At 45.4% G+C, this 13,541-nt stretch overlaps 1 protein-coding gene across 1 annotated transcript in view; it reads right to left on the bottom strand.

The window, feature by feature from the left end:
* Window positions 1–9,246, bottom strand: part of FOXO1 (forkhead box O1) — a 97,153-nt gene extending 87,907 nt beyond the window's left edge. The window contains exon 1 of the mRNA XM_045567212.1: window positions 8,172–9,246. Coding sequence (XP_045423168.1) covers window positions 8,172–8,810 — 639 coding nt within the window. The 5' untranslated portion in view covers window positions 8,811–9,246. The remainder of the gene's footprint in view (window positions 1–8,171) is intronic.
* Window positions 9,247–13,541: the final 4,295 nt, after the last annotated feature.

Below are 13,541 nucleotides of genomic sequence, written 5' to 3'. Positions count from 1 at the left end.
CAAACAGAAACAGGTAGTCATGGGGCATGTCATTAGGACCAGCTCTGTAACTCAAGCCACACAAAAAAACAACACTGTAATTAAGACAAATATCATCTAGGGGAAAAAATAAATCAAGGTAGAAAAAAATTTTCATTTTGATCTCCAAAATCTGTACAGAGATTCTGGAACCAAGTGACACTGAAAAAGGTAGCAGCCTCAAAATTTCCAAGTGTGGCAGGCCAGGGCTGTAGAGAAGGTTGGGCTGGTTGAAGACAATAATACTTCCCAGATCAGCATGCTGCAGTGTAGACTCATGGGCCACATTTTAGAGGTAGCACTCTCCTCTGACAAGGCAGAGGTCCCTAAGAATTAAAGGACTCACCTAACTTAATGTCAGCAGGGACAGGCTACCTTAGAAGACATGATCTGTCTCCCCCACAGATCTACAAACTGACCTCTACCTCTCCTCCCTGAGGGAGATAAGACCCTACACTTCTTCTTCCCTTCAAAATTAGACCCAAGATGAGTTGAAGGACAAAGATGTTTTACATAACGTCTCTACTTACAAATGAAAAGAACACAGATGAGCTGTAATTTCAAATTTCACTGGATCTACAAACATTAATAGTGATTAAAAAAAAAAAAAGACTTGGCTAATTTCAGGCTGTTTCCTATTTGGTTTTGACTAGTTTCACCTGGCCTCATTAATAATCACCCAAGCGTGAGATCCTGGTGAGATCCTGGTGTACTTCGAAAGCTATTTTCTCCACGTGGAAGATAACTTACACATTTCAAAAACCCCACAGTAATGGGTTTTTCAGTCTATTTTTGTTTAACTGTCTCCTACCCCTCAGCAGGGTATGTTTTAAATAAAATGTTTGCTGCCACAGGCAGAAACATACTAGTAAAATGGTTAAGTTTTAATAATCTGTCCTTTTCCATATGTCACAATGTCGTTTTTATTGCATAAACCTTTTGGTTCATTGTCAACTGGTCAGAATGACTCCAAGTAATCTGAATGCATTCAGTCCTGTAGGCCTGCTTGGAGTCAATTTTGGGTTTTGTCTATCCAAATTTAATCTCCTTTGGCTCATCATAATCTTTCATTCTTATACTTGAGTCCTCATAATCGTTCTTATATCTGGGTTAGTGGATAAAGATATAGTGCAATGAGAAAGCTATCAGGATGTCTACTATTTAGTTAATGCAACATTAGAACTGACATTTAAATTTTGAAGCATTTTTTAAGCCAACCTAACTTTTCCTCACAATTTCCTTAAGTATATTTTGAAGTTGCTGACTTCAATTCAGAATGTCTCGTTTTTCAAAAAAACAAGGTTTATGTTTAACAGTAATCTTCCTTTTTTTGAATCACTCTACCAAGACAATGTGCATGAAAATTAATTTTAAAGAACAGATCAAGCAAAGAGCTAAACATTTTGTAAATGCCAACTATTCACATTAAGTCAATTACATAATCTGTTCTGCATATTACCAAACCCTGTATGTCAGTTTTAAAATCAAATTTTCATAAGAAGTCCAAGTTTAATCTGACAATAGAGATCCTCCTACCTATACTTTAGGAACTTTGAATTTCACACATCTATCTTCTTGCCTTTATGAATGCCAATCCGTCATCCCAAAAATAAATTTAAAAAATAAAATGGATGGATAGAAGATACATGTGCATTTAGATAAAACAAGTGTAATAGAATGGTAGCAGCAGAAACTAGGTGATACGGTGTATGAGCGTTCAGTGTAGAATTCAACATTGCTTAATGCTTGAAAAATTCCATAGTGAAATATTAAGGGAATAACCTTCCATTCTCAAGGTCCAGCTCAATGGCCAATACATAACTTCATATTTTTCTAAGGCACTTTACCCTTCTTACCACTATTATAGTTATTTACATGTCACATCTGGTCTCCCTACTACATCTAAATTTGGAGTTATTTCTATCATTCGAAAGCACATCTCGTACACAGTGATCATTTCACAAATAAATGGAAAAAAAAAATACTCTAACAAACTATTCAAAATACAATAATCACTGTTATACTACTACTTAAATTATTCTCACATGATGCAGACTGTGATGTTCCTAACACACAGGAAGCTAAAACATAAAAGATCCATGTTTCAAGGATAAGTTTTTTTCCCAAACAATATATTTACAATATAACTGAGGAGCCAACACATGTACACATTAAGTTAAATTATAATACACAGCAGCATAAATTAAGAGATTACCAGGAATTTGCTCAGAGAAGGCAAAAATTCCCCTGGGCAGGAGCGAATGCTGGAAGTTGGTGAACTGACTTGAGCCTTGGAGACTAAGCAAGAATTTCCAGTAGGGGCACAAGATGATCCAAGCCCTGAGCACAGGATGGTCTACTAAGGGAATGGTTAGGGGCTGGAAACCAAAAGTCTCAGGAGACCCTGAGGAAGAAGAGTAAACAGATTTGGGGACACTAAACACCATGAGATGACAGGGATGAAGAGGACATCCAGGTATGAAAAGTAGGGAAAGGGCTATCTAGACCATTAACCCAACCGGGGACCTAAAGATGTGAATCTCATCTGAAAGTAGGGGGAAATATACCATGTAGTATCTTTTGTTTTAGACACATTGAACTTAAGGTAAAAGGGGGACATTTACGGCCTTTAGGAAACTGGAAACATAGCGCAATAGGAGAGTAAGTCATCTAGAAAAAGACCAGGAAAAAAGTCCACAACTAGTACTTGATGTATACTTATGAGGACAGGAAGAGGAAAAATGAGTGAACCAATCCGAAAAGCCAGATGGGGGGAAGACAAGGATAGAGTCCAAGATAAGAAAAGATTTCTCAAAGCGAACTTAAAAACAGGAAGATTTAGACACAGGCCCCCAACCCACCCCAGCCTTAGTGACTGCTGACCATAAGGAGTGTAGCTTCAGTAGGCATGAGAGCAAAAACCAGAAAATCAGGGGCTACAGAGGCTAATCACACTCACAGCTCTCGCTTCAATTTCTTCCCCTGTAACGAATAAGGTCTGAAACAAAGGACATATACTGAATTTAGGCCCTTATTTAAGTAATCTGTTAAGGTAAAAATTCACTAACTGATACGCTGAAAAGGGGTTGCTGATTTAGCTTTTCAATTGTATTAGATTTAATACCAAAACTAACGTGCTTTTCTCCATTCCTTTTTTTTTTTTTTTTTAAGCTTTTTTCAAAGCTGTGAGAGGATGGATGAAAGAGCAAAGGAGGAAGATGGCACAAATGCCTTCCAGGTGGTAAGAAAAAGTCAACCCAAGACTCACTATCTGCAGTGCTTGACCCATAAACTGATAAACCAGAGGCAGACTGGGTGGGGCAACTGGGATGCCAGCGGAGGTGTGGTGGGTAGGGGGGTAGTGTTTTAAAAGGATGAACCATACGAAAACACCAATGTACAAAAATTTACTTTCTTTCATGTTTCATTTGTTCCTTAGATGACCACAAATAACAGGTAGTAATCTCTACAAAGAATTCTGTGCCACTGACTTGATTTTTGTTAATCCTTATCAGCAATCAGGAAAGAGGAATAATTCTTCCACACTTAAGTGTACTTGTATGTAGCACACCCATTACAATACAAGCCTTCATCCCTTAGATACCAAAATAAACATTTTTTCAAGTTCATCTGGTCCTCTGTTTCACAACTCAAGACCACCACCATAAACTGCAGAATTTTGTATGCACAATGGTGGTTAAATGACCCAAGGGAAGCTGGGGGTTTGGGCAAGTCTCCTCAAGTTGTTGCAATAAAGCCCAGGACAAATTTGGAATTTCAGGGAAGCCAAGGACAAACTCACTCGGTCTTCCATGCAATTGAACAGTTGCTTTCCCCAATCACTATGAGGTTTGTACTGCCTTTCCAAGTGGATCCCAGGAAGCCCCAAAGCTACAGCACACAGTAAATTCCCATGATGCCAGGGTACTAGGTAGTTTCCAAGAGCAGTGTTCCAGAAAAATGCAAATAGTTCAGGCTTCCCTCCAAAGAAATTCCAGACAAATACAGACAGCTGCTCTTAGAAAGTCGCATACAAAACTGCAGTTTAGGAACTTGGATGAAGAGGTTAGAAGCACAAGGACAGGCAAAATGTTTACAGTCTACAAGAGATTCTATCTTACCCCAGAATATTCTTTCCCCTTATCCCCATCTTATTAGGGCCCTGTGCAGAGCATAAATACAGAGAGCGATATATGCGTCTGTTGCCAACATGATACCTTTTTGGCAATTTAGGGGTCTCAGAGAACTTTAACTTTTGAAAAGTTTACATGAGATTAAAATGCCTTCTCAGGAGTCAAATTGTTTACCACTTAAAAAGAAAGGTGAGTATCATTCAAAAACAGAGGACTAGCTTGGGCAACATAATGAGACCCCATCTCTACAAAAAATTTTTGTTATTAGCTGAGCGTGGTGGCACACACCTGTAGTCCTAGTTACTCAGGAGGCTGAGGCAGGGGGATCACTTGAGCCCAGCAGTTTGAGGCTACAATGAGCTATGATTATGCTACTGTATTCCAGCCTGGGTGACAAGGGTGACACCCTGTCTCTAAAATAAATAATATAAAACCGGAGTTTTTATATTGGGAGATGCCCACCATCTCCCAAACCAGGGATGTGCCACAAAACCATAGGCAAAAAGTAAAAATAAAGTTCTTATGAGTCTCAAATAAGGTATTCAGACTTGGCATTTATTTTGGAATTTCTTAACAAAATGTTTAGTCAGACGTGTTCAAGTAACTTACTGCCGTTAACAAAATATCACATTCAGCTGCATAACTCCCTCACCCATTTTTAATTCTCTTTCCTCATTCTCACTTCCCCCAATACATGTATAGTATCCAAATTTTTACCCGACTATAAAAATGGTTTTAAGGTAATTTCAGTATCAAATCAGACCTAAAAAAGATGCCTCAGGTCCTCTACTCAAGTCCACTGAATCCTCAGTCTCAGGATTAAATCAAACGTGCAGGAAGAAAGCAGCCATCTTTGTAATGAGATCTCTGCAGCTAAATTACTCACCTACAGATTAAAAGCCCAAATTGCAGAATATGAATTTTAAAATATAAGAAAATCCCACTGTCAGTTCATAGGCCAAATTAAAGAAACTTCATTCCAAATTAAAGAATATCTGAGCTATCACATAATAAAACAATCTAAAAATGTCTTTAATAAGTGCTGAAGTCAAAGTCATTCTTTTAACCTAAAGCGTTCCAAATAACATCAAAACAAAAAAACAAGAGTCAACTCAAAACTGCCATTTGAAAAAAAAAAAAAATCAAAGTTCACAATACTACTTCCCAAGCATAGAAGGCTTTCTAAGTGAGAAAATAGGTCATGGAAATGAAGTTTCACTATTTATAAACACTGCACTAGGTTTAAAAGATCCTGGATTTTCCAAAAGTCTTAGGTTCCACTTTGTATGTGACGTGACAGTTCTAGCCAAGATTAAAACAAGTGTAAGACAGATTTAACCTACCACTGTAACACACATGCACATCCCTCATATATAACCAGTGCTTAACTGCCTAAGGAACCAATATTAAAAGTTTTTGAACTTTTTAACAGCTTTCCAACTAGTTTGTCCTACGCAAATGGCTTTCAAATTTTCAGGCAGGCCTCAGGAAGTAGACAGAGCATAAGAAATTACATTTAATTAAAGATTCAGTCTAATTCCCAGTAGTAAATCACAGGAAATGTTATTTTGTTCCAAAGCAACGTCTCCTCAATACTAAAACAGTTAAGTTTTGGTTGATTTGCATTTAAGAACTAGAATTTTTTTTGTTTTAAGTTAAAAGTCATAGTAAAATTTCTCTTTTATGAATCTTTAGAACAGGAGAGACTTTCAGATCTGAGAGTGAAACTTGGTTTTAGCAAGTAACTTATTTTTATGAAAACTCAAACCAGAAGACTAGTTATGAGTTAAAACAGTTCAGGTTGTTTCTTTTCTTCTTAAAATACCCTTTTACTCAAACTGAAAATGCACTTGCTGTAATCTGACTTGCACCAACTGCCTCTCGTTACACCTGAAACATTTACTCATTTGAGAAAGCCAGCCAGTTCCTTCCACAGCCCCACTAGGTTCCCACCAGGACCTGCCACTGGCCTCCAGTTCCAGATAGTCCATGCTTAACATTTAATAGGTCTCCTAGCTCTGCTAAGTAAATTTAAAAAAAAAAAAACTAAAGTTATTTACATTTTTAAAAAATTAGAAAAAGTATGAACCTAGTAAAATGGTTGAGAAGATGATTTGATGTTATATTCCTAGTTTAAAAATACTACCCTAACTAACAATGCCATTTGAGAGGCAAAACTAAAAATATCCCAAAACATTGCCTTTCTCTATCTTTAAAGAAAGATACTCCAAGTTGAAGTATTGTTGTATCCACTTCCAAGGACATAAAAGAATGGTGTAAGTACACATTGTACTTTGAATGCCAAAAAAAATTTTCTTTACTAGTAAATGCTTTATAATAACTGAAGTAGGATTGATAGATGAGCAAATCAGTCAAGTATTTAAATTCAAATGTTAAGTAAAATAAGATTTGGCAGACAATGACGATTTTCTGACTTAAAAGAACAGATGCCAGCTTATCTATGCCTTAAGGGGGCACTTCACCTTTTTGAAACACTTGGTAAAATTCCCTGTAATGCCTAGTAATGAGGTTATAATTGACACCTTTACTCTAAAACCCACTTTGGAAAACATAAAATGAATCCTAGCTCCTTCTCCAGGAACTTCAATATGATGTGAGTAACCTGACCGTTTTGACACACATTAACCACAGGGATGACAGTATGCGTAAAATAACCTGGTGCTACTGCGCAGGCAAAGACCAATCTTTATTAAGCTGCACAGTGAAGATGAGGGGCGAGGAAAGGTGAGAAAGGTGTTTGGTTCAATCAGAGAGCCTTTACAGCAATCCTCTCCGCCTGCCGAGGAGTAAGAAACAGCGTGGGGAGGCCGCAGAGCGACTGGACCCCGCCCGCATAAGCCTCCCCAGAGCGCGTCCTCCCGAGGGCCGCGGGGCCCTCTCCTCGAGGTCGAGATGTGCCTGCCCTCACCGAGTCTCCCCTAGCCTCGTCGTCGGGAAAGGAGGCCTCATCTACAATTCTCTATCGAGGCAGGAAGTCCCCGACCGTTCCTTTGACACGCACCTCCCCTTCGACGCCCCCAAGACAGTCCCAAAGCCCCCCAGCCTTGCCCCTTATCTGTACTCCGTGTTCGGTAACACTTTATTATAGGCAAGAGAAAAGACACACGTCCTCAGCCTGGTCACCTAAGACAGCTTCTGAGTTTCTAATTAAAAGCCGCGTACCTCGGGCAAGACCAAGTTCGGGGGCGCTTCCCCGCGCGGAAAAGTCCTGGCCTCGCCGCGCACGGCCCGGACGCGCTGGCCCTTTAAAGGCACTCGCTTCCTGCGCCCGCGGCCCCTCCCTCGCCGCCAGCTCCCGCCCCCGCCGAGGGTCACACTTGAACTTTAGCTCGCCCCGCGCAGCCGGGCGCCGGCGCTCCGCAGGCGGTGGCCGCCCCTTCGCACGTGTCGGAGGCGCTACCTCGGGCTGAGGACACGCAGGATAAAACCAAAACAAAGCAAAATGTGCACTGACCTCCAGAACCTCGGCGACCGGCCCTGCACCGTGCCCGGCCTGCCCTTCCACCTGTAGCCCGGTCCCGGGCAGTGGGGCTCGGGGGCCCCTAGCCTTGCCCTCCCACGCCGGCCGCGGCGGAAATGGCTCCACGGCGCAAGGCCCCGGGGACGCGCGCCGCGGGGGCGGAGAGGAGCTGCCTCTCCCCGTGGAGATACGGGACGAAAAGGGGCAGGCGCCGGAGCCGCTCCGAGTGAACCCCTTTTTCCTTTCGCTGACAAACTTTTCGGCCCGCTCTGACGTCCACTTCTCGGCGTACTTTCTTGGTTCCCAAACCAGCCCCTTTCCCCGTCCCAGTCGAACTCTCGCTCGCGTGCACACACCTACCGCCGCCCCCCGACTGCTCCCGGGCAGCCCACCACGGCGGCTGCCCCTTCCCGCTCGCTCTTCCCCGCAGGCGCCGCCCTCGCGCCCTGCACTTGCGGGCGGACAAACCTGCACAGCCGCCCCCTTCACCTGCCCCAGCGCGCCCCCAAACTCTGGCCGCACGCCCCGAGGCAGCTCACCTTCCAGCCCGCCGAGCTGTTGCTGTCGCCCTTATCCTTGAAGTAGGGCACGCTCTTGACCATCCACTCGTAGATCTGCGACAGCGTGAGCCGCTTTTCCGCCGAACTCTCGATGGCCTTGGTGATGAGGTCGGCGTAGGACAGGTTGCCCCACGCGTTGCGGCGGGACGAGCTGCTCTTGCGCGGCTGTCCCGCAAGCGGCCCGGCGGCGGCGGCGGCGGCGGGGGGCACCGGCGGGTGTTGCGGCAGCGGCCCGGGCGGCGGGGGCTGCGGCGGCGCCGGGTGCAAGCAGCCCGCCTCCGGGCTCTGGAAGTCCCCGCACAGCCCCCCGGTGGCGGCAGCCGCCGCCGCCGCCGCCACTGCCGCCGCCACGGAGCCGGCCGCCTGCGGGAAGTCCTCGCTCTCCTCCAGCAAGCTCAGGTTGCTCATGAAGTCGGCGCTGACAGCGGCGGCCGAGGCCGAGGGCAGGCCCGCCGCGGCTTCGGGGTTCGCGGCCGCGCCGCCCGACGGCGCCGGGCTGGAGGTGGCCGAGTTGGACTGGCTAAACTCCGGCCTGGGCAGCGGCCAGGTGCACGAGCGCGGCCGGGGCAGCGGCTCGAAGTCCGGGTCGATCTCCACCACCTGGGGCGCTTCGGCCATGGTGACCCCCGCCCCTCCCCCAGCCGCGGGAGAGCCAAAAAGGGGGAGAGCGCTGCACTGGGGGCGGAGGGGGAGGGGGCGCGAAGAGCCGGTCCGAGATTTGGGCGGGGGGGCGGCGAGGTCGGCGCGGCGAGCGGACGGAAACTGGAAGGAAGGCGCGGCGGAGTGGAAGCGCGAGCCCAGAACTTAACTTCGTGGGTCCATCCACATCGAGGCTCCTCCGGATCCGCTGCACGGAGTGGACGGCGGACCAGAGCCGCCGGGCCGGGCGGAGCCGGCGCCGCGCTCCTGCTGACAGGGCCGCGGACGGAAGGACCGACGGACGCCGCGGGCCGCTCGCTCTCCCCGGCGGCGCGCCCGCTGCGCTGCTGCCTGTTGAATGTGGCGGCGCCGCCGGCGGCTGCAGAGACTACGCGGCCGCCCGACTTACGGGATCTGCTGCCGTCCCCCGCCCGCGGCGGCGCGCGCGCTGACCCGCCCCCAACTGACAGCCGGCGCGGCCAATGGGAGCGCGGCACCGCCGCCCAGGCAGCCAGTGGGCGCCGGCCTGGGCGGGGGCCGGTTTTCCACGGGGAGGCGGCGGTGGGTTGGTGGGGGGTAGAGGGGTGTTTTTGTCTTTCGCACACACTTTTTTTATTTTTTTGGATCTCTGTTATTATTTTCTGGTAATTCTCGAGTGTTTCTGTGAGTCTCTCGCCCTTTCAGTGTTTTGATTGCTGGGAGGCAAACCAGCGTGGAGGCGGCGGCGACACTTTGTTTACTACGGAGGAGCGAAGCCGAGTACTCGGGAAGCCCGGGCGGAACGCGGCGCTCGCTTCGCCCCGACCCCCATGCGGAGCCCGAGGCCGGGGGCCGGGGCCGGGGGCCGCTCCGCGCTCCGGGGCGCGGGGTGGCGGGCGTAGGCGGCCTCGCGGAATTCTGCTCAATCGCCCCCTCCCGGCTCCACCCACGGTGTCTTTGCGGAGCAACGTGGGGAATCGGTGGGTTTTGTTTTTGTTTAATGTTTTCTTTCGCTGCGACCTGTCAAGTCCTCCGTCCCCGAGCGGGCGGCACACGCCCCACCCCGCGCTGCCGCGGCCCCGCGGTCAAGTCCGCGCCGAGGGAGCCTCCCCGCCGCCCCCGCGGCCGGCACCCACCTGTGCGCGCCCGGGGCTGAGCCGCTGCCTGTCGGGGTAGCCGGGGGCCGGCCTGCCAGCCCCGCAGCCGCCAGCCGGATTCAGAGGCTAGAAATGAGGAAGAGGGGCTCGGCGCGGGGAGGAGATACTCCTGTTTCACTGCACACGCAGATCCAGAGGCCCCCTAGACCTCATGCCCTCTGTGGGAACCTCTTACTCTAGGCGGGAACCTCATACCCTGTCCACCGAGTCCAGAGCTCAGGGCTCAGAGCATTTAACTAGAACCTTATCACTTTATTACTCCTAATTAAGTTTAACTATTTGCCTGTTACTTCTTTTTTATTTCGAATGGAAGCGATGGGATGTTGAGTAAAAACTCAAAAGGGTATAGGACCAAAATCTTGGGGCGCAAGTTCCTTCAGGCTACTTGCTGCAAGCGTCAGGCAGCCCCCCCCCCAACCCACCTTTTCTCATCTGGGCTGCAGGTCCAGGACGTCCTGTCGTTCTGTCCAGGATCACTGGGGCCAAAGGTAGGAAGACAATGGCCCTTGTGTCTCAGGGAGCAGAAGAAACAATTTTCAAGTTTTGTTTTGTTTTGCTTTTTTAGGAAGAATATGGAAGGCATTTCCTTTTTAGAGGGATGGGATCACTTAGGATGGAATATGCACAGTATGGTTTTAAATATCTTGTCCAAAAGGACAGCTCCCAATTCTAAAAAAATTCCCTTTCTTTCTTAAAAGTAATTCCTCAATTGAAAAAGTGGCATCTAAAGAAAATTGGGCCTCTTTGACAAAAGTTAAAAAGATTTAGAGAGATTTCTTTCTTCCTTTACATTCTCATTGTCATCTGTCTAGTCCACGCCCCTGTCTCTTCATAATCCATTTATAACAGCTTCCTACTGATACAGAGGATGGGCGGGGTGGGGATGGTGAGCCAGATGGATTGGGGATAGCGTTGGTTCCCACCTTCCTCCTCTGGTGGTCTCTTCACATTTACTATTTGGAAATTTGGAAAGTTTGGGCCTCCTCTGCCAGCCGCTAGGGGACCTCAGTAACCCAGACGATGAGCTTAAAGGAAGGCCCCAGTGCACAGCTGTTGCTACCCCTAACCTTTCCAATTACACTCCACAGCAGCCCCCATTCAAACAGCCGCACCCTAAAAATAGGCGGTGCCCTAATGGATCATTCTTGGCAAAGGAAGCCAGCTGCAAATTTGGCCTTGCCTTCTTTTCTATTCCGGTTTTTCAGGGCCTCAATCACAGAAGAGTATTTATTTGGTAAGGGAGTTTTCCTACAGACTTCCCCAAATCCTTGAAATCTTTGAGGCTATCCTGTCCAATTGTTTCTTTAAATGTCATAGTTTGCTTTTGTTTGCTCATTTTAAAAGCTTTGACTTGAAGCAGGCACACAGAACCTATGTACCATCAATGTCTCTGACACATAAGTCCAAAAAATTAAAAATATATGTTAAAAGGTTTTTATAGCTAACTACCCTACCATTGTATCGAAATATCTATTGAACCATAGGGTATTGGTGAATATTTGGATTGCTTCCAGTTTTTAGCTATCACAGACTATTCTTTAAGGAATAACCTTGTATAACTATCACTTTACATCTGTACAAATATATCTATCGATAGGAAGAATTTCCAGAAATGGGAGTCACTGGGTCAGCTGGTATATGGATTTGTAATTTTGAAAGACACAGCCAAATGGCCTTCCATCAGGGTCATAACCAGCTAAACTGTCTTTTCATGTAGACCCACAGCGTGTTAAAGTTGAAACTAAACTTAGAGATCACCTTGGTGGTCCCCTTTAACTTATAGATAGAAAAACAAAGATGCACAAGGGTAACTGATTTGCCCAAGGTCACTGATAGTGGTAATACCAGGGCTAGAGCTCCAATTTCTTGCTTTCCCATCAATAACCTCAATACACAGACGGAAAAGTATAAATATCCTGTAATCCTAATAAAGCAATAATAACCATTGGAACTTTGTGGTGTATTTTCTTCCAGTCAACCTACAGATTTTAATAATTTTAGTTAGATGAACTCCACTGAGCTGAATGAAGGTTTGATTTAAAAGATTAAGAAAGCAAACACAAAAAGATGATAGTAAGATAATGAAAGAAAAAAAGATCACAAAAGAAGTGGTTTTACTTTTTTTGTGAAAAATGTAAAGGTCTTCTCCCTCTGAAGGGTGCCAAAGTAATTAGGTCAGCACTGGTTTTGCTTAGGAGGAAAAAGTCCTCTTCTCCTTCAGTGAGTTTTGTGGTTGCTGCTTGCTTTGAAGGCTTTTTTCTAATCATTATCACTTGTTAGTTGCTGCATGAGGCCAAACTGGGGAAAAAAAGAAAACAAGGAAGAAAAATGTTTTATGTCAGGTAAGGACAATAAAAATGAAAAAGGAAATTTATCCTTACAAAGCCCATCTCACAAACCAGTGTGATGTTCTTTTCTGTGCAGTTTTCAGGGTAACTATTGACTCTTCCTTAACCCTTAACAAGAAGACTGAGGGATGGCCCTCCCTTGATCAATTCCCAGGCAGAAACTTCTATTAATACATTTACCCCTCACCAGCACTTGATGGATCTCTAGTTTAAATTCTTCCTTGTCAAAACAGGTAGTATAAGTTCAATTTAATGAGTACATGAAAAACTTGGATGCTTATTTTTTCAGTCGTGGTACTTCACTTCATACTTCATGTTCCTTTTCCCCAACAGTTGTCCATTTCCAATATTTCATCTGAATTATTAGGAGGTTCTGCTATCAGCCTGAAATAGCCTTGCTTCAGTTTGCCTATAGAAAGTAAAAATCTGAAAACACACAGCCTTGGGTCTTCAAACCAATGTCCTGAAAGCTGGCATATTAACTGGTAGTTGTAGTGAGATCAAAAGTAATCACTCATTTCTCTTAAGAGATGACTTCCTGTGGGTTTTGTCACTCATTTCACAAATATTTACAGAGTGCCTACTGCATACATGCTAGGTGGTATGCATCTTAGAGTCCATTGTTTTGATGGTAAATTCCTTGAAATCAAAAATGATTTATTTTCCTTGATATGATAATTTGATAACAGTTAAGAATGTCACTCTTTAATAACTAGTGATGCATATTGATAATATTTATCTGGAGAAATTACACAATAATATTTGATAGATACAAGGAATGCTAAGGCAGGAAAAAAATTGAAATATTATCACAGTCACCATTTTGGAGGGAAATAATGAGATGAAATGGGAAAGCTTAATAAATGTACCATCCGCAGGCATTGGGAGTATGAGTTCTGGCCACTAGTCCTCAGGGCTGGAATGATTTTACTCCAAATGGACAAAAGACAGAGGCAACCTCCAATCACTTATCTATCACAAGTAAAGATGATGCCTACTAACCTATAACAGAAGGAAAGCATTGGGCAATGAACCAGCGATTCATTTTCAACTCTATTGTAAAAGGCCAGTGTTTGTCAGCTTCAATAAACTATTTCTTCACTTTACATGTTAGTGAGCAACTACTTGTGGGTCTCTGCAGGAATGCTAACTCATATTTGTAGATCATCTAAATAACCAACACTAGAGAATGGTTAAATAAATAACAGCATATCTGTAAGGTAGAC

Source organism: Lemur catta, chromosome 13 (assembly GCF_020740605.2).
Source record: "Lemur catta isolate mLemCat1 chromosome 13, mLemCat1.pri, whole genome shotgun sequence".
Taxonomy (NCBI): Eukaryota; Metazoa; Chordata; class Mammalia; order Primates; family Lemuridae; genus Lemur; species Lemur catta.
This window is presented reverse-complemented; position numbering and strand designations above follow the sequence as displayed.